General features: G+C 54.5%; 2 protein-coding genes across 2 annotated transcripts in view; one reads left to right on the top strand and one right to left on the bottom strand.

The window, feature by feature from the left end:
• Positions 1-138: 138 nt before the first annotated feature.
• Positions 139-22,417, bottom strand: part of Per3 (period circadian regulator 3) — a 59,900-nt gene continuing 37,621 nt past the window's right edge. The window contains 2 exon segments of the mRNA XM_063235432.1: positions 139-20,638; positions 21,098-21,281. Of these exon segments, the coding sequence (XP_063091502.1) occupies positions 20,446-20,638; positions 21,098-21,281 (377 nt within the window). The 3' untranslated portion in view covers positions 139-20,445.
• Uts2 (urotensin 2) lies at positions 9,741-12,809 on the top strand. Its single transcript, XM_013153892.3, has 4 exons — positions 9,741-9,936; positions 11,359-11,469; positions 12,196-12,290; positions 12,620-12,809. The coding sequence occupies exons 1-4, from the start codon at positions 9,741-9,743 to the stop codon at positions 12,731-12,733; spliced, it is 516 nt and encodes a 171-aa protein (XP_013009346.2). The 3' UTR covers positions 12,734-12,809.

Raw genomic sequence — 22,417 nt, 5'->3', positions numbered from 1 at the left:
GGGCACACTGTGTACTTCAGGCTGGCCTCCGACCTGAGGCGATCCTCCCCACCCGCCCCCCAGGCGCTGGGACTGCAGGGCTCACCACCCACCTGGCTGTGCAACCAATATTTGTAATAAACAAAAGATAGAGCAAAATCAATAGTCACTATTTTATTTTTAACAGGAATTTTTAAACGGGAGGGACTCAAGTAAATTAAATGCTGATCCTGAACAGGTCTATGAAGACCACAGAGAGAACTTAAAAATTATTACACAGTTACTTAATCTGTGCGGAATCAGGTCGATGACATCAGAGTCACGTGAGTGAGAAATCTCTACAAATCTCTCTGAAAGGCAGAACAAGATGCCTGTAATGGTTCCTATTCTCACGGAAGACGTAAGCTATAAAAATCAAGCATCTTGCGGGAGAAGAACCAAATGGCATGCTTCTCACAAACTGGAAGACACGGGGTCATGTTTCCAGCTGGCCCACCTACAGTCTGAAGAGTGGACTTTCCAGCAGCGCCTGCACACTGCACTGTGGCAGGCCGGTGTAACTAATGCGTTGCCATCAGAGGACTTTGGAAGTCGCTCCTGTTCTCAGGGAAAAGGGCGCACTCTCACCTGAAACCCTGGCACTCAGGGATCTGGATGCACTGTGGACACTGTACTTTTCTTTGTGGTGACATTTGAAATGACCAGAAGCATGGAGGTCAGAGCCCCCATGTTTGCCCGCGTGGCTGCCGTAGTAAGGCCCCGCCAACCGGGTGGTTCACCAGATGGTCCCCCCAGCTCTGGAGGCTGAAGCCTAAGACTGAGCCGATCCCAGGGCCAGCTTCTCCCTGGGCCCTGCTCCTGGGTGCGAGGGTGGTAGGGGTCCAGAGTCCCCTGGGGGCTCCTCTGTGTATCTGCGTCCTAACCTCTCCTTAGAAGGGCGCTGTTGCTGCTGGATCGGGACCCACCCTAGTGGCCCCTTGAACCTTAAAGACCCTGTCGTTGGGATGCTCACAGCCTGGGCCCTGGGTTAGGACTTCAGCCCAGGGATGCTGGGGTCCGGGACATAACTCGGCCCTGCCTTCAGCTCCACGGGATAAGGACGGGAAACAGACATGAAAGTCGTACACTATAACCGCGCAGCTGCCTTCGAATCGATTCTCCTCACAGCGTCAAGATTGGGGCGACATGGTGCTGTCACTTCTCATTTCTGGGGACCCCCCCCCAGCAGCAGTTAACATTCTCTGTAGCTACACGTTTCCTTTAATATCAGAGATGTGACCACAGGTGGCCCAAGCCCGCGGCACCATTCCGGGGACATCTGAGTCATTTCCCCAGCCTCCTCCACGAGCCTCCTGCTAAGTGGATGGAGTGAATCAGTCAGCCGAGCAGGTATTTATTAGATGTCACTCTCGGGCACACGCTGGCCATCACCGGGCTGTGACGCATCCACCGATGGCCCCGGCCCAGGCCTGAATGTCCTCGCTAGGGCAGCACATCCTCCTCTGGGAAGCGGCTGCCCAGGTCACAAGGACAGCAGTGCCCGGAAGCTCAGCATCGGCCTGTGTGCTGTCACCAGGGAGAGGCACCGAGAGGGGACATCGCCATGGCTGCTTCTGAAGTCTCAGCAGAAGAACGCTCTTGGCACTGGGGATGGCGCCATCGCTCGTGTGCTTCTCCTGGGGATGGCCTAAGCCACACAGCCCTGCTTTTCCTGGGAACCCGCCGTGGAGGGGTCTGAGTCCAGGGGCCTCCACCTTCGCAAGGGATTGGCCCCCACCTTCTAATGTGGCCAAGGTCACGCAAGGAGATGTCAATGTAGCAAAAAACAACAAAACAAACCAGGAGTCCTCCCACCATGGCTTCATCTCGGCCACCTGCAGGACCTGGGGCAGCCTGTCATCTGGAAGCAGGGGCGTCCTGCAGCTCTGGCCTTCAGCAGACACCCCTGCCAGGGGTGGAGGCCGGACGAGGACGTGCCGCCTGCTGTGCAGTTGGTGGCTCTGTGGCCGAGTCATCACCCGGCAGGGTTCCGTGTGCTTCTAAGGGCCAATGCCGCCCAGGTCTGAGGACCCCATGCTCATGACCTGATCTAACTAATTCCCCCAAAGCCTCCCCTCCAGCTCCCCACACAGGAGGTGAAGCTTCAGCATGCATAGCTGGGAAGGGAGACACACATTTGGACACTGTACATTTTGATACTGTCAACATTCCCTAGGGAGAAGGGGCCACACCCGCCCAGGCTGCCTGTGCTGTCAGACAGCAGTGGGGACGTGGGCTTCCTGGTTCACCCTGTGGAAGACAGGTTGTTGGGCTCGGGGCTGTCTTCAGGGCTGGCTGTCCCCTGGGGTCACCCTTGTTGAGTCAGCACCTCACACCGTGTTCCTCGTGCCGTCTGGGTAGATCCTGGAGGAAGGAGCCAGAGTCCCTAAGCTGAGTCTGAAGTCAGATCCAAATCCTGAAACCCAACACGGGGCGGGGCGTACACGGGCGCTCGATTGAACGCACATCCCCGAGACAGCCTCCTCCACGAGTGCGAGGACTGGCCAAGACATTATCCCGCTGTCTTGACTGTGACTGCAGAGCAGGGCACGCTTAGGAGGTGCTGGCCCTGGGGTCTGCCCTTCATAACACCGTCACCAGTGTTACATAACACTGTAACCCAGCACTGCATTCATCTTCTGGTTCCGGTGGCCGGAAGTCTGTGCCAGGGGCCACTGGCTTCTCCGGGGACCCCTCATTGGCTTGGGGTGGCATATGGTCCCCAAGTCTGCACATGGCCTGTTTGTGTCTATACACGTCCCTGGCATCTCGCTTATCCAAGGGGGGGATGCCAGGGACACTGGACTAGGGTCCAGCCTAGTGGCCCCCTTTCAACCTCGTTTCCTCCTGAAGACTCATCTCCGAGCACAGTCACATTCGACTGCTCCTCAAGGGGTGAGGTTGCCACACAGGATTTCTGGGGAGCACAACCCCGCTTGTGACGCCAGCTCACATCTATCGGGGTTCAGAAGTTATGTATCTTTAGGCAACCTCGCTTTTTGGCAAGTGGAATCAAGACTGTCTATTCAACTGGCTCTCTGATCGTCGGTGATTGAGTCTGGTTCCATTGCGGGTGCTACTTTGTGAGGGTGACATGTTGGAGCTGAAGCCTGGCCTGTCACACTCTCTGTGAAGGTGTCCTCTCATGGAGTGGACCAGTAGGGGCTCTTCGGGAAGGGCAAAGCTCCGAGGTGCCCCTGAGCTGGGTCCAGCTGTGAGGCCCCTGCAGGACCAGGGCAGGCGTGGTTGGGTGAGGGAGGTGATTTTGAGCCTATCGGGAAACCGGGTTCTGAGGCGGATGGAGCGTGGCTCTCCTGTCCCAGGAGGTCACCACCTTCTGGGTTCTGCTTCACTGCTATGCCTGCAGGAGGACCTGGACAGGGCGCCTCCAGACTCACACCTGGCCTGTAGAGGCTCTGGAAGAGGTGGCCGGTGTGGTTGGGGCTGCCCACGGAACAGCTCTGTCACCTCCCACCTCCTTGCACCATGGGCTCAGCTGGGCACTTGCTGTAACCCCAGCACTCCAGAGGCTGAGGCAGGAGGATTGCAAATTTTTAATTTGCGCTCAGCCCGAGCAATTGAGTGGCTTAGCAAGACCTGCCTCCAAAGTTTAAAAACGAATAACAATTTGAAAAGGGCTGGGGATGTAACTCAGTGTCAAAGGCTTGAGTTTGATGCCCAGTACAGGGGGAAAAGCGAAAACAAAAACAAAAACAAGCAGGCAGGACTTCTCTGCCCACTTGCCAGGCGTGGACTTGTGACCCCACATATTCAGATATCGAGGTCCTGCACCCCAGGGCCTCATTATGTGTTGGGCCTTGTGGCAGCGACCAGAGAAAAGACGAGGTCATCGCAGTGAGTGACAGGAGGGGCTAGTGCCCTTGTACACCTGTCAGGTTCACATGGAGGGACACCAGGTGAGGACACGGAGGAGGAGGATGCCAGGAGAGCCCAGCCTGCCCGCCTCACGGTCTTCGTTTTGTTGTTTGCCCTCCAGCACTGTGTGAGCACCAAGATGTGGCTCTGTAGGCACCACTGAAGCAGAGTGCACGTGCAGGGCTGTGGCGTGGCCTGGGCATGACTGAACTGAGAACGAGGAGACACCTCAGGGGGCAAGACGGGCCACAGCTGGGGCCACCTGGAGACTTTCTGGATTGTTTTCCTTACTTAGCATCGTCTGTGCTCTGAGGTATCCCTGAGCCCCTCCCGAGGTCCCGCTCAGTTCTCCGCCATTGTCCACTCAGCTCCTGGCTTGTTCTGGGTAAATACGAGCGTCAGTCAGCTGGCGGCTGGCAGAGTTCCGGGCTCTGCCGAGGACTTCACTCCTCCTGCAGCCCTGAAGACCCTGCCACGGGTCTCATCCCTTTGAGCCTTCGCCGTGCACCTGTTTGGGAGATTGGGGGTCTAGGTACAGACCCCAACATGGCCCGGGAGCCCCAGTTATGGGTGCTGTCATGGCAGCCCTTGCGGGTGACACCCCAGGACTCAGTGTCTGCCCACCCCACCCAGGCTCTGGGGTGCGGCCACACGGTTCAGAGACCCTGCTCAGCTATAGGGAGGACATCTGTTTTGTTTTCGCGGGTCAAACACGCTGGCTCCTCGACATTGAGCAGAATCTGTCTGTTCCCACCAGCCCACCTGCACCCCACATTCGAGCCTGCATTCCAGGCTCTCCCCCATCTACCCGGAGCCTGTAGTGTATGATCTTACGCAAATGAAAATGACAGAGGAGCCCAAGGACATCTCAACCATCTTACAGTGGCCGTGGGGCACTGTCTAGCTGCAGGGCTTCCACAGACCAGGTCTGCACAGAACAAAGGCCTGAGCACTCCGGGAGGCTAAGGCAGGAGGATTGCAAGTTTGAGCCCAACCAGGGAAACAGCGATTCAGTGGGACCCTGTCTCAAAGTAAAAACTACAGATGAGCTGGGGATGGAGCCCAGGGGCAAGGCCCTGGGTTCAATGCTCAGAATCAGACCCTCACACTCACCAGAGGGCACAATCACATCTCCTGGGTCACCCGTACTCTGAGGGTGCCCGTCACTAAGTACCAGACTGGCTTTGGATGCTTGGCAAAGCCACCTCCTCCTGGCTTCTGCTCCCAGGACCCCACTGTCCCCATGGCTGAGGACAGTGCTCACAAGCGACGGCTGCTTGAAAAGGTAAACACAGCAGAGCCGGCGAGTTTAGATCCATTTCAAAGCAAAAACCAAATCGCTATCTGGTGGACGCTGGTGTCCTAAGAGCCAAAGTCACCCCAAGATGCCATTTGCTGCTCCGTGATGCGCACGGCCCACCCCACCCCACCCCGGCTTGGAGCAGGAAATCCACAGGTAATACAGGCGGCCCAGGTGCCAGGGTGGCCGAGGGTCACCAGCTGGGACATAAACTCGGGCTGCATCGCTCTGCTCTGAGTCACGAGGGCCAGTGACGGGCTCGGTGCATTTCTGGGACAAGGTGACACTGTCATTGATGGCCTGCTGGAGGAAGGAGGCTCAGTTTTTGGAGCTTAAGCCTTTGGTAGTAACTTAATTAGGCCACGCTGTAAACCGTCAGGAAAACTGTCAGGAGGACCCTGAGTCACCAGATGACAAATCCTGGCAAGCAGCCGCCTCTGGAGAAAGAGGGAGGAAGGGAGAGAAAGGCAGAGAGGGAGAGGGAGGGAGGGAGGGAGGGAGGGACAGACAGAAGACAGAGGCAGACAGAAGAGCCAGGCGTGGATACGGAGAGAGACAGAGACACAGACAGACACGGACATGAACACAGTGAGTGAGCTGAAGTTTCTGTCACCTTCCTTTGGACCCAAACCTAGGGGTCACCAGAGGGCCCGGTGTCGGACTATGCCTTCCACTTCTGAACCCAAGTGCTTATGTACACACACACACACACACACACACACACACACACGCACAGCACCCCTTGACCCCAAGCACCCCCTCTGCAGTTTCAGCGCTGTAATATCCCATCCAGCGCTTGCTGACAGCCATCTCCCACCAGCAGCCGCCGCCTGACGTCTTACCTCACCGCTGTCTGTCTGTCCCCACAGTCCAGGGCTTCCTTCTGCACCTCCTTAGACCATGCTCACCGCGGGAACTGCACGCACAACCCGTCCTAACTTTTTGCACCCCCTTCTAGCCCCACATTTCCTCGTTCCCTTCCATTTTGCAAAAGCTCCATCCTGTTTTCTATTTGGTATCTACTGTGCTCTTCAGGAAGGTGTGGAGTTTACACACAGTGCAGCACTACTGTGCCCCCAGGGCAGAGTGGAGTCGTCTGCAGGAAAATGGATGTACCTTCAGACACATGAGCTTAAATATTTCACCGTTTCTCTCATGCGAGAAGCCCAGAGTATAAATCATACCACCTGTAAATGGCACGATTATTTTCTGATGGCCACTGAAATCCCATGCTGCTGTGCTGTCTGACCCACTGACTCACAGGCTTAGTTGGGAGGTGTAGACTAAATGTGGGTCCCCGCAGTCTGAAGTCCAGTGCGTGGATGCGTTTTCTTCAGAAACACCCAGTGAGAGCTTTGCTTGGGGAGATCTGGAGGAGCTTGGATTTCAGATTTCTAACCTGCTTTCTTGGTGACAAGTGGCTGCTGCTGCCTCCAAGACAGCATGAGTTGGCAGCCTTTGCTGTAAGTCACCTCTGCAGCTACGGTGGCAGGTGACAGACTTCTGTGGTCAGTCTCCCTTTCCCGTAGGATGTGGTTTGGAAAGTACATGCCCGTGGTCCTCCTGGTCAGTGGCAGAGGCATTTCTGGCCACACATACAGGGGAAAGAAAAGACGATCTTTATTTTTGGTTGAGAGAGAAAGTGAGCTTTGAACGGGCAGAGCGATGTCACGGCACACAACCGGCCCCGAGCTGCTGCTGCGGGCAACCCAGGCCGGCGGGACCCTGGCTCCTGTGTTCTGTGTCACTGCAGCTCTTGGAAGCCACTGGGCCTTCCCAGTGGGATCTGGTTTCTCCAGCTGGACATAAGTGGTTTCTCGCAGCTCCAATGTGACATCAGGCTCCTGAAGGCCATGTTTCTGTCCCCTTTACCCACAGCCAGTCCCACACCAGGCCAAGGCGGCTGTGAAGACGCTGGGAGACTGGTGTGGTGGGTCCTGAGCGGCTGGAGCACCTTCCACCCAGCAGGCCACCAGGGATAGGAGCATGCACCACACGCCCCGGCAGGGTCCCCATCAAGCACACCCGGCCCACTCCAGGTGGTCAAGCCCAGGCTGTCCATCATTGCTTCACGTTCTTCCTTTGCCTGCGGGGCTCTTCCTCTAGTGCTCCCAGGCACAGGCCACAGCGCCACCATTTCCTCTGCTGGGCCCATTTTCTTTTGGCTTTCTGGCTGGGCGTGGTGGCACACACTCGTAACCCCAGCACTTGGGAGGCTGAGGCGGGAGGATCACTGGAAGCAGGAGGCCAACTTGGACTACACAGTGATTTCCTGCCTCCACTCCCCTTGACTGCCAAAAAGAAAAACTTGGGCTTCTGCACAAAATCCCTTCCCAGCAGCTTTGGCCCTGGACCCGCTCCTTCCTTGACGCCTGGCCCGCCACTGGGTTTTACTCCATACAGTAGCCGCCCAGACCCCTTGTGGCGTCCGTTCCTCCCACTGGAAACGCCAGCTCTTGCTCACTGCACTGTCCCCGAGGGCACTGAACAGGTGCTCAAGTGCCTGTCATGTGGGACAAATGCACACGACGTGTAATGCGTGGTGGGGGCTCGGGGGCCCAGGCAAGGGCGCCCAGCATCCCCAGGGCGGACGAGGAGAGCGCTGCGGGAGAAGGGGCGAGTTGTTTATTAGTCCGTTTGCCGAACCCAAGGTCTACACTCATCTTTGGGAGTAGACATACGTCCTTATGGTTCTGAATTCTTCCTATTCCCCTGCCCTTCTCCCTCCCTCCCTTTCTGTGCATCTCTAGGTCCCTCTCCCATAACAGGGAGCAAAAGATCTCCCTGTTAGTAAAACACTGTGCCACCCGGAACCTCTCTTCTGTTTTAACTTCTATGATCTCTTACGGGGGAGAGGTGCTTCTGGTAGCCCGATTAGTATGTTTATTTTGCAGTGCTGGGGACTGAACCCGTGCTAGGCAAGCACTCCCGCGCTGAACTATAAGACTTCATCTTTTTTTCTTTCTAAGAGATAAGGTCTCACCATATAGCTTAGGCTGGGCTTGAACTCATTATGCAGCCCAGGCCAGCCTCCAACTCACAGTGATCTTCCTGCCTCAGCCTCCTGAGTACTGGGACTACAGGTGAGTGCCACCATGCCCATACTGAGCTGCAGGCTTCTTTATGAAAATTTTCAGAGCTTCCTGAGGTGTGAGGCTGGGTCTGCATCGCAGCCTTGGCAGTGGTTCGCAGTGGCACCTTGTGCCTGGACTCACGTTCCTCTGATGGCTGCTGTGCTGGATGGTTTTCCTGTGCCCACTGCATACCTCTCGTGCGGGATCTGCCTGGACCTGTTCTTGCTCTTTTAATCGGCTCACCTGGCTTATCGACTTTTAAATATAAAATGGCACTTTGGCAGCACAGGTTTTGTGAACCTTCTCCCAAAGTGTGGCTGATTTTCCCATTTTCTTAGCTGTACCTTTCAAAGGGTAGATGTTTTCTAATGTTGAAGTCAGCTTTTCATTAATTTACTGACAAAACGTACATGCATTCACGGTGTACGGTGCAATATTTTGGTACAGGCTCACACTGTGGAAAGATCAAACCAAACCATCTAATGCACAGGTCACTTTTCTGGTGATGAGAATGCTTGCAGCGACTCTGAGTGGCTGTCAAGTGTACATCGAGCCTCCCTACCCACAGTCACCGTGGCGTACAGCTCGCTTGAATTCCTGTCTCAAACTTGTTCTTCTGTAGCTGACGTCCCAAGAAAGTCACCTGCCCCGAGGTGGAGAAGGTGCGCGGTCCTTTTCCCCTAGTCATCCACGTGTCTAACATTTGTGTCCGAGTCACAGGAAGATGCTGGGGGAAGCACTGGTGAGGCCTTCGGTGCTGACCACCTCTCTGCTGTGCTGGGGTGAGACTGGGGCTGGGATGCAGACTGCAGGAAACCATGGCAACAGCCCAGGCTGGGACCAGGCGGGCGCAGTGGAGGCGGTGAGCAGGAGTCAGGTGCTGGAGGTGTTGATCGGCACCTTCTCGGGGTTTGGTGAGCGACAATCGCTTTAAGGGAAGGGCTTAACCCTTTTCTCAGAAGACTCGAGTGCTTCTACGTTTTACATGGGCCCAATATAAGCAGAGGACAAACCTGAGCCTGGAAGTGTCTGCTAGATGGCTGTCTTCACTGTTTTGAAGAACTTGTTTTGGTTTAATCCACAGGTTATCATTCTTCAGCCCTGGAAGGCCCCCACACAATAGGACAACACATCTCTTTGGTGATGGAAGATGAAAACAAAAGGAAACCAACGTATTTCATGTCACGCCCTGCGTCACTTCTGCAAGGACTCATAAATCCACGTCCCTCTGCCTCGGTCACATCAATTCACGTCCCTCTTTAACGCGTGATTTATTGCTGCGAAGGACTCCTTCTGCCAGCCTTGCAAACTAACTGTGCTTTCTTTATATAGCTCCTGAGCCACAGACAGTAAATTTATTGTCTATGAACTGTTACTTTGAAAATTACTTCAATGCAAAGTGATTGCCTCTTAGCCTCCGCAGCCAATAAGTTCATTTTATTTTTTTGGAGGGGACGATATGAGGTCACAGAATGGTCTATATAATGGGTGACCACGCAATGCGCAGGAGCCGGCTCAGAGCTCCCCTCAGAAGCCGGGCCGGAGGGCTCCTGCCGCCTCCAGTCATGGACAAGCTGGCCTCCCGCTTCCTGCTCTGGATGGGACTGCTGCACCCGCTCTTCTCTCTTCCTGTCTCGGGGCCCCCAGAAGCGCCCCTCCAGCTACCAGGTAAGAGGAGCCTTCTGCCCATGTTATTCCTGAGTCCTGCTTAAAGGACTCTTCCACGGCAGTCTCAGCTTTGGACTGTGCAGGGGACCCTTACTGCACACCTAGATTTAGCAGGGGACCCAAGTTTTCTCTAAAATGCAACACTGCTTAATTCATGTCTCCTCTATAATCCAAACGTGTGGTCAATATCCCCCACCCCGTAAAATTGCACTAAATTTAAAGCACCATGATTTTTGACTTTTAAATGGACTGGAATGCAGAAGTATCCTCCCAGTGATAAATTACATTATTTTCGTAAGAATAATTATCCGGGGCCGGGGGTATACAGCTCAGTAGCAGAAGTGCCTGCCTAGTAAGTGTAAGGTCTTGAGTTCTATTCCTGGTACCAAAAAACAAGAGTAAACATCTGATGCAGCAAAGGGGCTGATCACAAGCCACAGCGTGGCAAGGGGAGGCTGAGGCACCCACTTCCAGGTCTACGTACTTCTGCTTGCTATGTTCATTCCATTGACATCCAAGATGAATGTGAAAAATATCCTTCAAGCAGAAACTTGCTTTGTAACTGCCACTTAGGTTGGGGAATGTCATTAGGCTGCATACTAGGTTCTATAACACTTAACTGGATTCAGTGTTGTCTTTAATGTCGTGTTAAAGTTACGCGGATTACAGTTTAAGAACCCAACGGAAGGAGGGCAGCGCTCTCGCAGTGGAAGCAGCTTTTGATCCCACCTCTGTCCTGACTAGCAGGCTTCAGAAACGAACGCTGCAGACATGCTCCGGCACCTTAATCAAGGCTGGTGCAGTCTCCGCGCCACCCTGCAGCCTGCGGGCGACACCCGGGGTCCCAGCACGGCCCGCCCCACTCCCAAGAGTGTGCTGGCTGGAAGCCCAGGCCGTGGGAGCTGCCAGGTGATCCCACTTCACACAAAAGGCCCTGGCCGAGCTCCTTAAAATTATTTTGAAGTTGATCCAAGTGTCACTGCAGCCACACCCAGAAGTCCAGCTGGAGCCCCCCCCCCCACCCTCTCCATGCAGGGGAAGGACACGACCTTCCCTCCCTCTTTCCAGTTGTACCGCCCGGGTCACCTAAAGGCTAAAGGCCGAGGGCAGCGGAGGACACAATGAGGGACAGGACCTTACGGCCGGGGGATTCGGGTTTGGGGTTCAGCTCAGCTGTGGCTGCTGCTCAGGGCAGGTGGGCGGTGCTGCAGTCGCACAGGCAGACCACGAGGGCCAGCGTGAGACGCCTATCGCCGACTCCCACCGGCTGGCACCTCGCCTATTAAAGTGACTCCCGGTGGATCTGGACCCTGGGGATGGAAGCGTGCCTGCTCTTCTCCCTGCCCCGCCCGAGGAGGACCAGAACGGGAAGCACTGATGCAGGCAGGCAGGCTGAGTTGCGTGTCTGTTCTCACCCCACAGCTCCGGATGCAGAGGCCAGGCTGGCCCTGGAGGCGCTGGGGAGGGCGACCCTCCTGCGGCTGCTGCCTGCAGCACTGGGCGCAGGGAAGGGCACCGAGCTCAGGGGCACAGGTAGGACGGGGCTCGCATGCGTGCGTCCTCTGGTTTCAGTGCCACGGAACCTTCCCCCAGTCTCACCCACCAGACCAGGCAGCCCTAGGCTGGAGTCTGAAGGCGAGCTGTACAAAGACACGGGCCCCACCTGACGGCCTCCCCGGGCCCAAGGCGCCCTCTCCGCCCCTCTACCCTCGCCCCACTCCTCGCAGGCACCCCAAGGCTGGCGGCGGCTCCTCCTGCCTGCCCGAGTCTCTGTTCCGAGGCTGTGCGGGGCAGTGAGGCTGAGGGTAAATCCCGCTTTCCCGGAACTTGGGGGAGGCGTAAGCATCTCACTTAATCTATGACCCGAGGTTCTGACCAGGGACTGAGAAGGATGAAAAGAGCCACCTGACAGGATTCCTTGGCGGAGAAAGTGCCCGTCACATGTTAGCCAGTCACACAGAGAGTAATCAGTGGAATGTCAGCCCTGAGCTTCTGTCTCCGAGCCTGCAGTTACTTGGCCAAGCCCTGCAGGGTGGGGTAGGGCGTTCCGGGGTGCAGCTGAGCCCCTCGTAGACTCTGACAGCCAGAAGGGGTCCAGTTACCAAGCGGTAGAATCACTAGGTTACTGGGGACTACACAGGGTGGCCCGTGAAGCCCAGTACAAAGGGCTCCTGCCTTCGTTCAAGTCAGCATCTCTGCCCTGTGAAGACGCAGCCCGACAGACTTGAGAAACACACTGTCTTTCTGTTTTAAAATCAGATACAAGAGAAACAACAGAATTGATAAACCAGTTTCAAAATCGCTTCCCAGAGCCTCAGACCGATGCCCCCCACCCGAGAGGAACCGTGAGGAAGGTGAGTGGCGGTGCTGGGGGTCGGGTGTCCCCGTCCAATTGCAGAATGCAAAGGAAACTAAGTTAATTCCAAGACATGGAGATCTGTGTCCCGAGGACAGACAAGTCAGTCAGATGGGCTGCACGGACACGGGCTGGCGTGGGTCAGGGGAACACATGCAGCCACACCCCGGAGGCCGGGGCCACCCACTGGCCCCGGAGTGCCCCCAGCACCCCCAGGGGCAGCGGAGCATGGGCTGCTTAGAGGCGTGCAGGCCCTGCTCCTCTCCGCAGCAGGCTGAACACATCCCTAGCTGACCTGCTGTCCTGCCTGGCCTGTTCTGGTTTCAGGCTCCCTCTGGACAAGAGCCTCACATGTTACTGAGTCATCTCCTGGCAAGCAGCAGACAGCAGCAGCCGCCACCCGGGGCGGCCCTCGAGTGCTTCTGGAAGTACTGCGTGTGAGGCCTGCGGCCGGGCCCTCGGGCACAGTGGGCCACACCCCACGAGGTCCGGGCAATAAACCCCTCCCCTTCTGCAAGTGTCACGGGTGGCTCTGTGTCTTGAGAATCTGTCGTTTTTCTTTCCTTCACTTTATTCTTAAAAGGATTTCTTGAAAGTTTAAAAGTAAAATTAGTAAATGAACAGAATACCAAGAAAAAAATCATAAAGATTTAATCAGAATCATTAAACTGCAATTTAAGGAAATGACTTACTTTAGCTATACCTTAAACATGACTACATAGGTTATTACTTTTTTGGTATTTTATTATTTTTCTTGGAAACAGGATCTCTCTCTGTACTGTAGTCCAGGTTGGCTTCCAACTTGCAGACAGCCTCCTGCCTCCGCCTCCCAAGTGCTGGAATTACAGATGTGCGCCACTGCATCTGGTACAGTTACTGCTTTCTAATGAGTAGCATCTTAGCTTGGGGAGTCTGACATCTCTGTTGTTGGGGTCGGGGCACTCGGAGTCTCCCTCTCAGCCACGACAGCACAAGAGACTTGCTGGTTCTCAGCTCCTGGGACCTCGAGGGCCACACTGTGCTCAGGGAAAGCCCTACAGGCTGAGGAGGCCTGGAGAACCAGCCCAGCTTACTGACCATGTGAAGGCCCACACCACGTGCATACACTCACCTCCAGAGCTGGGCGCAGGAGTGTGCAGGCTCCCCTTTGTGGGTGAGCAGAGCCCCACAGACACGGGGCCTCACCCCACCCCCAGACGCTGTGTGGCTTCAGCATCTCTGTCCATACGACAATTCCTAGATTTTGTTGTCACTGTTACACAGTCAGACTTTGTAAACACAGGTTTCCCTTCAGAATCTGCAAGAGTAATTCTGACACTGAATTTTATTAAGCTGGCATTAAGACTAGCAAGTATTAAAAATATATATATATATTCGGGGGACCCAACATGTCCTTTAGGGTGCTCAAGAGAGGATTAAATACGCTAACGAGCTGGCAGATACCTGCACCCTCCAATGTGGGAACGCAGACACCACTGACAATGCGAACCAAGTGCAGACCAGGAACTTCCATGGCTCATGACAAACTGCACTAAACATCATGCATACACATGCAAGACGCTTTCTCAAGTTTACACGGTCATGGTTTATTTTGTTACTTTAAAAAGATACCCAATTAAAATATTACTAATCATTAAAAACAAACTGCTAAGTGCAATTGGAACATATTTTCTTTTTTTTGTACCAGAAATCGAACTCATGACCCCACACTTGCCAGGCAAGTGCTTATATCATCCAGCCCTGGAACATTTTCAACATGGATTAAATTTACCTTGTGAATTATGAAAAAGTTACACTTCATTGCAAAACTATTCCATCCATATAGCATCTTATTTTCAATGAATCTTGGTCTCGGACCCAAGGATATAAAGCTTTTGGGGTAAATTTACATAAACATTGAGGCCCATGCTGTATGCATTCATTTCTAATTCCCATGGTCAGTAACAGGGAAAGTCAGTCAGCCTGATAGGAAAGTTCTGACAGGTGCGGCCCCGAGGAGGCAGCAGGAATCACCCCCGGCCCTCTGCCCTGCAGCAGGAGCAGCCTCTGGCGCTGACCTGCTTCTGAAAGACGAGGCCCCGCCACAGGTTTAAAGGTCTGCTCACTGCAAGTGCCAGCTCAATCAGGCCGAGCATAAAGCGCACTCCACAGAGTGTGTACTAAGGCAAAGGGCTGAGCAGTTTTAGATAAAAGAAATATCCAGACACAAAGGGAAAGCACTTACATCATACAAACATCGTATTTGAAATAAGCATACATGGCTGCAGAAAGAGTCAGTCAGCTCCAGGCATTTACATAACTAAAAACCTTATTATAGAAGATCATGAGTGGAAGATGCATAGGCTGATTAATTTTATTTTGATTTTTCACCAAGAGAAAAAATATAGAACTTGACCAACACACAAAGAAGGCCTCAAAAATCACTGCCCTATCCAAATGGAGTGGAATGAGGTTTTTATTCATAAAACAGGAACATTTGCATGAACTGCTTAATGTTAGAAAATTCCAACAACTATCAAAGGCAGCACTTGAAAATGGTGTGGAAACCTTCAGACACAATCCAGAAAACTAGCACTTTAGGGAAAGCTCTGAGACCGGTGATCGGAGAACCAGGGTCCAGCATCATCCTGGGTAGTAAGTTTCATTCTCCTAATCACTAGGAGCATCTATTTATTTAAAAAGCTATAAAGTGTTTTCCTAAAACAAAACAACAAGAAGGAAACGTAACAGAGCTGCAGTATTTGCAGAAGCACCAGCCGCCGGCAGCTCCGCGTGCTTCTGTGTCCCCGCCTGAGCCCCACGCTCTCGTGCGTCCCCCCAGGACTTCTCTGAAGAGCCGCAGGGCGAGCAGACAGCGAGTCGTGCTCCCTTCCAGGCGGCATGAGCCTGACGAAGGGCCTTGTCCTCGAGGCCTCAGTCCCCGAGCTCCATTTCCGTGTTCAGTCCCCAACACTTAACCCTGTTTCCTGGCAAACACAGGGCAGTGCCGGCCACACCTCTGGTCAGCACAGGGAGACCTCTTTTGTGTAAATTTGGTGAAAAAAGAAAAAAAAAAAGCTATGAAGACTGGACATTCAAACACATAAGCATGTAAGGACAGTATCAGCTATTACAATAAACTTTTGTAATCATTATTTTAAAACCATACACATTAAAAAGACCAGTGGTTGGGGCTGGGGATTTAGCTCAGCGGCATAAGCACCTGCCTTGCAAGCAGGCGGTTGAGTTCGATCCCCGGTAAAGACCCGTGGCCGAGAGGCTCTTTGGTTTTAGCATCACCTGGGTCAATGCTGGCTTCAGGTGCCCAGTGACTAGGCCTCCTGTGCGCTGACAGATGTGCAGGGGAAGGCAGGCTGCAGGGTCAGGGCAAGGTGAAGTGCCAGTGAGACGCAGCCCCAAGAACGAAGGTGTGGAAAACCAGAGGCGCCCGCACTCACTACCAGCCGCCACAGGGCGGCGCCCTGCAGAGGAGCTGGAGGGCCTCACCTCCACCAGGAGACCACGCTGCACCGAGCCCAGCTGAAGGCAGCGCAGACGCGGGACACGGGGCCACGTTTACGAGTGTAAGCGGGATTTCTGCAAGTGCTCGTTCTAAGGGGGGAAAGATGCACGTAACAAAAGAGCAAAATACACGAGGTGGGGTTTAGGTTCATTCTGGATGCTTCTGATTAATTCTGGGTGACATCAATATAGGGTCCTGCCACACACAGGCCTCTTTAGGGACAATCCAGGCTCTTTGGAAAACAGTTAAAAAAAAAAGAAAGGGCCTCACTGGCACTTTTAAGACATCAGAAACAAAAGGCTCTACACACAACCTTTGCTTTGGAAAAACAATGTCTGCCCACAGGCAGAGTGGAAAGTCTTTGTGTCGGTGATGTGATGACCCTGTGGTCACTTAAGGGTCAGGGTTTAGAGAGCTGCAGCGAAGTCTCCATGTCCAGTGAATCCTTGTGCCAAGGGGGCTCCAGCAGGGCCCTCTGCAGGGTACAGCCTGGAGACTCTGCGGCATGCTGCAGGGCCTGAGGTGGCCCCGAAGGGCAGGGGGCCCTCTGCCCGGCCCCTCGAAGGGCAGCCTGCAGCTGCTGATTTTCTCATGGGCCCAGGGCGAGGCTAGTGAGGGTGCTCCGGGCAGCACCACAGAAGGGCACAGGCAGCGAGGGAGAGCCCTGGAGGGTGCCAGCACGGCCTGAGGCTCTTACACAGCTGGGGGTGCCTCTGGGACAGGTGACCTGGGGCTATGTTGCTACCATCTGCAAGGCACCCTGCAGTGGGGGGCTGGGTGTGATCCAGGGCCCTCAGCTCGGGCTTGGGAGCTGCTTCACAGAGCAGGGAGGTCTGGTCTGCGGGAGAAGAGCCTAAGCTTCACTTATAGGCTTGCTGGGCCTTGAGCCCCTTGGGAAGGGTTTCTGGAGCTTCACAGGAGGGAAACAGGCACCGTCACCTGAGGTAACCTGGTGTCCTAAAGCTACAATGTTTCTTCAGAGTACAACTTTACAATTAGATTTTCCTCGTCTCCTTCCTGTTTTCTGTCTTCTGTGACCTCACTTACCACTAAAGTGACTTCCAGATGATTTCCTTTTTCTGCCTCCCTCCCTCGAGAGGCAGCCGTTCACAGTCCAGGCCACGCAGGCAGCTGCAGAGGGGCAGCCAGGCACAAGGCTGCCAAGTCCTTAGGCCTCAACTCCTGCTGCTCTCCAGCACGGACTCAGCCACCCCAATCGGAGAGCAAAATCGGCCAAGCCCGAGGAAGGGGGACCTCGCCTCCACAGTTACCACACAACTAGATTCCAATGTCCAGTTTTCAACAACAAATCACAAGGCACACACGAGAAATGGGAGAGTATAGGTCACTCAGAGGGGAAAAACCCAACCCAACTCAATGCAACCCAGGAGAAACAATTTCCGAGAAAGACTGGGGGGTGGACTTGTTAGGGACTTTAAAACAATCACGTTAGCTGAATACAGGAGTGCCTGCCTGTGATCCCAGCTACTCCGGAGGCTGAAGCGGGAGGATCACAGTAGATAGCCTGCCTGGGGCACTTACTAAAGATCCTGCTTTAAAATAAAGTTTAAAAAAAAGGGCCGAGGGGGTATGCAGTGGTAGAGCATTTTGTCAAGCATATGTGAAGTGCAAGCTTCAATCCCCAGTACAAAAACACACAAATCCCCCCAAGAAAACAAAACCAAAAAGACATCCCAAAACAAAGCAATCTCATCTAAAATAAAACATTCTCGAAAAACAAGACAACAACAAAAATATTGTAAAGATGCTCAGGGAACTAAAGGAAGATACGACAAGACCAAGAAGACAACGTGAGAACAAAATGGAAATAATAAAGCAACACAAAGAGCAGTGAGAAATCAAAACGACACTCTGTGTCTGGAAAAAAAATTCCCTAGTGGGGCTCTGAGGAGAGCACTTCGAGGCACAGGGAGCAGGGTGTGGATTACTAACGGGCTTCTCTGTATCTACCTGGGTCTGTTCCAGGCCTAGGTGACTTGGCCAAGAGCCAGCATCTGGCATGCAAAAAAACAGAGCTGCCTGTGCCAAGTCCCAGTAGAGCCCTGCAGGGGGCTGTGATGCTGTGACGCCTCTGAAGCAAGGCCAGACGCAGCTGAGGACACCACTCACCCCGAACTCAGGGCCTAACTGCCAGCCTCGAGAAGGCAGTTCTCTCAATTAGCAAGACAGCGCTGGGGACGTCTCTGTGCTAACTTCCCAAGGCCTTGCTCATGTTCAGGGCTTTGGCTCGGATGTGCCCTGACTCTCCTGCAGCCCCTGCCATGTTAGGGACCCAGTAAGTGCTAACTTCCGCAGAAGAGAGCTCTGAGCTTTCTGGACCCCCACAAACCACTCTGTGCTCTCTCCTTTATTTAATCCTTCGCCGTCACCTCATTGGTAAACTGGGGTCCGATCGGCCCCCACAGGCTCCAAAGGCAGAAGGAAGACGGCCAAGCCCGAGCACAGAAGGCCGGGAGGTGGAGGGAAGTGAGCGGAGCCTCACCTCACGGGGTGAGCGAGAGAGAGGGCAGTGGATGCCCTGTGGGCCCAGCTGGAGGAGGACAGACAGGAAGGAAGAGGCCCGCGGGCTGAGGGATAATGAAAGGCGCGGACCTTTGCAGCTCAAAGATGGCCGGGAGGATGAACGCAAGAGAACTCACGGAAGGGCACACCGTAGCCAGCATCCACCACCGGGGAGCGTGGAGAAGCAGCCAGTGGGCAGCAGCTGCCCACGCGGGCCCCCAGCGAGGACGTCGGCAGCTGCTGCTCGGGGGCTGGAGGCTGAGGGCTGGGGGCTTCCCCGAGGCGCAGACCCAGAGACCCAAGGCACAAACAACAGGACTGTCGGCAGACGCCTGTGCCAGGCACGCCCTCCGCAGTGAGGGGAGAGGCGCCCCGCAGACCAGAGCAGAGGCGTCGGTGCCCCGGACCTGCTGCGCAGGAAATGCCGGAGCCCGGCGGCCACGAGCGAAACTGCCCAGGAGAGGCAAGCACAGGGCAAGTGTGAGGGCCGTTCTCACTTAATAATGATGATGATGGCTAACTCCGTTTTTTTCTGTAAGAGACTAATACATAAGAAAAACTGTCAGCCTAAAAGGCAGGATTTTTGTAACTTTGGTTAAAAATCACACGTTTTGTTTTCTACATAACTGAAGATACTGACATGCAAAACCAACTACGTGTTTCTGGACCCACCATGTATTGTGGTTGAATTTGGTAACAATTCCTGAAAGGGGGTGGATGGGGGTGAAGGGCTACAGAAGCGGTTTTTATGTTAAGGTAAGCATCCTGTTACCAAAAAGAAAAAAAGAAAATATACCTAATAGGAAATGGGCAGAGAATTACAACATTTCACTGCAAAAAAACCCAGCCAAACACAAACGACGACAATAAGGGAGGAAATGAGGGACAATAAAAGCTTTAGACGATACAAAAAAAAACCCAAAAAACAAAAACACAGCAAAATGTCATAAGCCAAGTCCCTGTTGATGAGGAACTACTTTAAAAATTAATGAGTTTATCTTTCAGAGCAAAGCAAAGCGAAACAACAAAACATCTGAGATGGAAAAATGCTTAAAAAAAAGATGCAGTTCACACGTTGTCTGCAAGAGACAGAGCTAGACCGAGGTACACAGGTGACAGGGAGAGGATGGGAGAGATGGCAGCAGGCGGCGACCGGGGCAAGGGCGGCGGGCAGCCAGGCGTGCAGGGAGAAAGCGGTGCCAGCTGGACGTGAGTGGTGAAGGGCAGGGCTGGGGAGTGAACTGGGGTCGCTTCCTGGACACCGCGTTCCCGCTGCCTGCGAAGAAGCGTTCAGAAAACAGCCGCTGCTGACCGCACGACCATCGGAACACGGTAACCTGACCTGCGCGCTGAAACCAGCCGGCAAGGGCCGGTGCGCGTCCGGGTTTCTGAACACGCCACTTCACTCTCGTGCCGACTGTGACCCGCCTCCTCACCCTCCCTGCCTTGACCCTTGAGGAAAGGGAAGGCTGCTGCTACCGGCGGGGCAAGCACTGGCCAACAGGTGAGCTCCGAGGCCCTGCACTGCAGGAGACCACGTGGCCGCTCCAGGTCCCGCTAGGTACGGTGAGCACACTACCTCTGGGGTCTTGTTTGCACCCTGAAAGCCATCTCATGCTTTGGTGGTTGTTTTCAGTCTTCCGGCTTATTACTGTGTGGGGAGCACCGGAAACTGAACCCAGGGTCTTGCCCTGAGTTACATCCTCAGTCTTTAGAAACTTTTCTTTTTGGGGCAGAGCCTCACTCAGTCGTTCATTCACTCAGGCTGACTTCAGCCTTGCAGTGCTCCTGCCTCGGCCTCTCAGAGCCTGGGTCACAGGTGCACACCACCATACACGCTGGAATTTTAACTCTTTTGAAACGTGACTATGTACTTGAAATGCCGACCTGGTACACCCCTCCTCCCACCCCCCTCCATCACACATAAAAGGGGCTTTTTACCACATCCAACCTTTCAAGCAGTTTAAGAAAGACATTTGGTGTCAAAAGCCCTGCATTCAAAACCCGATGAACGGCCTTCCTTGGCACCGCAGGCCTGCCTTCACGGCACGTCAGTCAAGCGGGGGATGGCACCTACCAGAGAGGGAGCTGTGAGGGCTCCACGCTCCAGCAGGCTCCCGGGAGAACGCTACGGGGACTCAGAGCGGGAAGCGCATGTTACTCTGCTGACTGAGATGCGTGTTTCTTGAAGGACACTCTGGCCTTGGATCCACGGACGCACCTTGGCCAGCTCTTCCTTCTGTCCAGGAGAAAACTGGGGCTGCTGCGCTCGCATGCTTTCCAGCCTCTCCAGGTCTTCTCTCAGCACGACTTCTTTAACCCTGGAAACACAAACCAAACCTTCCTAGTCGGGGTTCTACTCAGGGCATCCTGGCAGAGCACCCACTTTCCATCTCGTTGATGCGTGCAGTACTTAGTGAAGAGATGCCAGGCGGTACAGCAAATGTGCGTGACAACAGCCTTAGGCTTCAAGGAGCAGAGAGAAGAAATGGACTCCCCTCCCTCTGCCTGCCTGGGGAGAGGGTCCTGCCCTGTGCCTCCGTGGGGAGGACAACTTTCCTTTGTGTTCTGGACTCGGGATGAGTAGCAGGTTCGTTTGGTCTGGATCTGGATGCATGCGGCACCAGCACTACAATCCTTAGAAACCAACTGTGGCTGGACTTCAGGTGAGCGAATGTCAAAGTGTGCGTTTCTAACAGGGAGTCTGCCGCAGCTGTCACTTGGCGTTAGAAGCAGCAGGAAGCACGGGGGTACAGGGCACGGGCCTCACTGCCCCTCACCTCGCGGGGACCTGGTAGGTCATGAGCACATGTTCAGGCATCCGTTCAATCACCCTCCAGATGGAGTCGTCGGGCACGCAGCCACGGGCTTCCTCCTGCTGCCCCTCTGGAGACTGCCGCTTGTCCTCGGAGAGTTCAGAAGAGCAGTCGCTCCTGGTGAGGGGGACACTGCTGCCGCTGCTTCCTGCTAACCCACAGGACCGTGAGGTGGAGGACGCCTGCCTGAGGCTACTTTGCCCAAGAGGCCCGCTCATTCGGACTGTGACACGCAGCTGACTGCACTCGCTGCCCTGGCCCCACAGTTATCCTGGCCCGGGACTGTGTAGCATCGAGAGCTCCTAATAAAGTGCCCCACACCCCACTGCCTGACCTAACTGCTTCACCCCAGGTATTCTCTCAGGGTAAATGAAAACACACGGCCATGAAGGATTCATCCTCCAGCGTACGCTGCAGCGGTCCTGATCACAGCTCCAGACCAGAAAGAACCCAGCCATCGTCCATGTGCTGTCACTTTACTCGGCTACAGGGAGGCCCTGACACACAGGACTGACGGAGACGACGGTGACCTCTCAGTTCTGAATGTGCTACAACACAAAGACACGCTGCTGCTGCTGCTCCCCGCCCCCCCCCCCCCCGGGCACAGCGCCCGCCGGGAACACGCTTGTCCCATCGCTGCGAATGCTCTGAGGCGGTTCTGAGCGCCGTTCACGTCGGCAGCTGTGCTGCTGCGGCTGCCTCGACCCTGAATCAGCTCGAAAGCCGACACTCTGATGCTGGGGAAGAGCGGAGGGCCCACAGCGCCGACCAGCGAACACGGCAGGTAAGGCGACCCTGGAACGCTCTTACAGGCCTGCCTTCCCCTGGGTCACCTGGCAGAGCTCCCCCTGTACTTCCATCACACCTTGTAAAGACGCTCACAGAGAAGGACTTTTACAATGGCTTCAGACAGTGACGAGAGGGACGGCATCAAGTGTGTCTGCACCAAGGGGAGGATTAGTGGCAGTCTGTGTTCAGGGTAACAGTCTTACCATCAAGCATGCACTGCATATTCTGATTAGACCTGTACAACACATGTGCAAGTCGCGCACGTCAGCCTAGCTGACAGCATCCTAACACAAATGACTGCATGCTGTGACTCCATTTATATGAGATTAAAGAAGCAAACCTAAAGCGGCAGACAGTCACCCTACGGCTTGTGGCAGGCCCGGGCCAGGGCAGGAGACGCGTCCCGGGTCACAGACTCTCCGTGGTGGAGGGTATGCCCCTTCTGCACGGTGGCTGTTGGGGCCTATGCTGACCTACACGCCTGCCAGAATTCTC

The sequence above is a fragment of the Cavia porcellus genome, unplaced genomic scaffold (genome assembly GCF_034190915.1).
Source record: "Cavia porcellus strain 051 isolate PalLab524CR breed Dunkin Hartley unplaced genomic scaffold, mCavPor4.1 scaffold_25, whole genome shotgun sequence".
In the NCBI taxonomy this organism is placed as follows: Eukaryota; Metazoa; Chordata; class Mammalia; order Rodentia; family Caviidae; genus Cavia; species Cavia porcellus.
This window is presented reverse-complemented; position numbering and strand designations above follow the sequence as displayed.

What these genes read in the sequence shown, in the direction of transcription:
- Uts2 (XM_013153892.3), top strand. Translation starts at nt 9,741, where the DNA reads ATGGTCTATATAATGGGTGACCACGCAATGCGCAGGAGCCGGCTCAGA. An exon ending in AGCGCCCCTCCAGCTACCAG is followed by an intron (nt 9,937 to 11,358) that starts GTAAGAGGAGCC and finishes CTCACCCCACAG; the next exon opens with CTCCGGATGCAGAGGCCAGG. An exon ending in CACCGAGCTCAGGGGCACAG is followed by an intron (nt 11,470 to 12,195) that starts GTAGGACGGGGC and finishes TTTTAAAATCAG; the next exon opens with ATACAAGAGAAACAACAGAA.